General features: G+C 41.5%; 1 protein-coding gene across 1 annotated transcript in view; it reads right to left on the bottom strand. All coding sequences in view use genetic code 11, as the record gives it.

Annotated features, from left to right (window-relative positions):
• The window catches only part of EGR_00889 (ATP-dependent DNA helicase Q4), a gene marked incomplete at both ends in the record, with an annotated part of 8,953 nt that extends 6,140 nt beyond the window's left edge, over positions 1-2,813 (bottom strand). The window contains 4 exons of the mRNA XM_024490138.1: positions 161-917; positions 953-1,093; positions 1,132-1,558; positions 2,727-2,813. Of these exons, the coding sequence (XP_024355541.1) occupies positions 161-917; positions 953-1,093; positions 1,132-1,558; positions 2,727-2,813 (1,412 nt within the window). The remainder of the gene's footprint in view (positions 1-160; positions 918-952; positions 1,094-1,131; positions 1,559-2,726) is intronic.
• Positions 2,814-3,284: the final 471 nt, after the last annotated feature.

Genomic DNA, 3,284 nt, shown 5'->3' with positions numbered 1-3,284 from the left:
TTCCTTTTCCTCCCTCGGTTGGCTGGAACTGATGTAGGCACCACGAATGGGTGACGTTGTTGGCAACACCTGATCTTGCATGAGGGAAATCAACGGAGATATAACCAGGGCTGTTGACGTTGGATAAAATTTCTAGGAGAAAATATTACTCTCATATTACCCATGTACTTGAAAGATTGCTGCCGGTATTTGGTAACACAGCGATTTTCCACCTCCTGTTGGCAGAACAAGAAGCGTTGATTTGCCAGCAAGCGTACGCCAAATTGCACGCTCCTGACTGGGTCTAAGTGATCTAATTCTCAATTTATGCATCAGCTCATTCATGTAGGTCCGCACCTCCATGAGATCAAAGTTTGCACCTTTTTGCATGGAGAATTGCGTTCCTGGTGCTTCCCGGCCAATATTTAAGAGCTCACACAACCGAGGTCCTTCGGGAAACTGACTACGCAGTTTAACCAAATCAGCGATTCGACACTCAACTTGGGCGTGATCTGGCCCCATTTCCTCAGTCCCTTTATCATTTGGGTGAACTCGGGACTCAGGGAAATTTTTCGAGTACTTGACACCCCAATGACCCTCTGGATTGCATCGAAAGAATTTCCCGGCTCTGCAGCCCTTGGTGCCGAATTTCTTGGCAAATTTCGCTCTTCGTATTTGCAATCTGCTAAGCGCTTGTCTCCGTGTCCCACCTCGACTGAAAGACTTCTTGCGTAGATTGAGTTTCACATAGTTGCCAGGTGAAACGGCACGAAAGGTTCTTGCTGCAACGGCGCCAACGCTGGTGGTGATAGGACAGGTCGCAGATGCGGAGGGTTTATCTGTCATCACCGACGCAACAGGAAGTGGTGATGTCGGAATCTCAATGGATCGCAAGCATTTGTTTGATTGTACCGTTGCGTCATCTGAAGAAAGAGCATCTAAAACCAGGGTGATATTATGGGTATAGGAATACCCGCAACTGTCTGAGTGGCTTCACTCAGATCTCGAAATTCGGCTGACATAAAGGACCCCGTTTTCTTAACCACCTCTCTCATTTTCTCAACCTTGAAGGAATTACTTTCGCTATAAAGACGAGTGCTTTCCGACACGTCGACTAAAGGTAAATGTGAACTATCAGGTTACACTAAATACCTGGGAATTTTCCATCAACATCCACTGCGTTGGAAGTTCTGCACTTTCTTTCGGCAAAAGACGGGTTTGAAATGTGATTGGTTAAAGAGAGAATAAGGGGATTTTCCTTCGACTCAAGACTTGGCTCCACAACTAAAGAAGATGGAGCGATGTTTTCCTTGTAAGTGGTTAATTCACGGTTGACATAACAGAGGGGAGAGAAAACAGAACGATGCCTAGAGAATAACGCAGTTCCAAATTTCGGAAGCCTCGACTTGGGACATATTTTATCCGGCAGATGAGAGCCAAGTCCACCAGTTAAAATGTTTGCTTTCAGTCGTGAAGCCATTACTGTTTGCGATCTGGACATTTGAGGTTTAGTTAATTTCCCGGATGAAGATGGCAACTCGTCCCATGGGTTTGGGTCTGCCATTTCACAAGGTAGAACCTGAAAAGCAAAAAACTATGGAAACTAAAAAAGGCGATTTTAAACGTACTAACATCCGTATTCGTACTAATGAAATCATGTCCACTTTAGCAACATAAATTCAATCTCAATAGAACTAAAAAGCAGGAGTATCCACGACTAGTGAATTAGTCCGAATAAAATACGTTCAAGGAAACTCAAAGAGCAGAATGTTACCGATGTTCCCAAAACAGTACAGGGTTTTGTAACATAAACGACATAACCTAAGCCCACAGAGACTTGAAGTTCTAAATGTCAACCCTTAAAATCATACATGATGCGATCTTTGATGATCTAGAAATAAAGATCACCGTAAGAGGTAATAAAACTAATGACATACAGTGATACAAAACATTGCCTGTCAAAAAAGCACAATGATGAGGATCCAACTAAACATTTCTAAAGCTATGACATCAGTATGAAGCAGCTAAAGTACCTAAACACATGCCAATTTTACCCCCTCTTTACCACATGCAGATAAATCTACCACTCGAAATTTTAGACGGCAGGTAAATGCAAAAAGGCAAAACACGAGAAACAAACTAACGTGTGCAAGGGGGTACAAAAGCTCGGGCTAACGAATCAAGATGAAGTGAGTAATCCTGAAAATTCTAGCTGTCTTTTCAAATTCTAACAGGAAAGCTGAGTGTCATTATTTTTTTAAATCTATATCTTGGTTTGACTGCAGCATACCTATTTATGGGATAAATGCAAAAAATCAATATGAAAAATTGGTATTTAAAAGCAAAATATTTCGGCACAGTGGTAGTGGTCGAATTGCCCATCTAGTAATAGTTTATAAATTTTAGAACTGCAACATTACCTGAACATTTTAGATGATCTCTTAATAATGATGTTCGTGGGTAATGGGAGCGAATTATGGGATCCCAATGTGGACAACCAAATAAAGTGATTTAGACCTAATGATTTTCCTTCTCTGTATTTGCCTGTAGTAATCATCGATGGGATGGTTTATGCCAATTCCAACATAGCTTTAATAGAACACCGATAAAAAATACTCGCGGTGAAATGCTAACAAGATGGTAATATAGTGTGCTGTGCCTCCCCAACTCCGCCAAAATCCGTATAGTCACAGCATACTGGTAGAGCATACAATACTAACGTGAAAAGGGATAGAGAGGCCACTGACGTGAATAGAAGATCCTGCTGCCGAGCTGGTTACAATCTGCGAGGACTTCAGTGCCCACGTCTTCAAACGCTTAGTTGAAAAAACCATCAAACCATGGCACAGACACAATGACTAGGTATTTAGTTTAATTGTGGACTTTACTACATTGGGACTTCTGTCTTTCAGGTTGTACTTATGTTCTGTTTCTTGGCATTAGGACAATGCTAGCAACCATTCAGCCCATATAATCCAACGAGAACTTCGTAAATTCGCGCTAGATGCAGTTTCGGCTTTAGATACAGGGATTTTTGGCAAAAGTCGTTAGAATTCAGGAAGACTAATGTGGCGGTTTCAAAAGCTTTACCTTTTCTAAAATGAATCATTTTCTTATGACACCAAGTACAATATTTGGCGAAATGAGGTCGCATATAGCGCCTCTTTAGTAGACCTTAAATCTTTTACTTGTAGCGACTGATTTTAGTGTCTTTACTGTGGTACTTATGTTGTGTGAAAGTTTCTTTCAGAGAGGAAGTGAGTAGTCAAATCGAAAGTTGTGACTGAGGAGCGGTCAGCATTTCG

The sequence above is a fragment of the Echinococcus granulosus genome (genome assembly GCF_000524195.1).
Source record: "Echinococcus granulosus chromosome Unknown EG_S00003, whole genome shotgun sequence".
In the NCBI taxonomy this organism is placed as follows: Eukaryota; Metazoa; Platyhelminthes; class Cestoda; order Cyclophyllidea; family Taeniidae; genus Echinococcus; species Echinococcus granulosus.
This window is presented reverse-complemented; position numbering and strand designations above follow the sequence as displayed.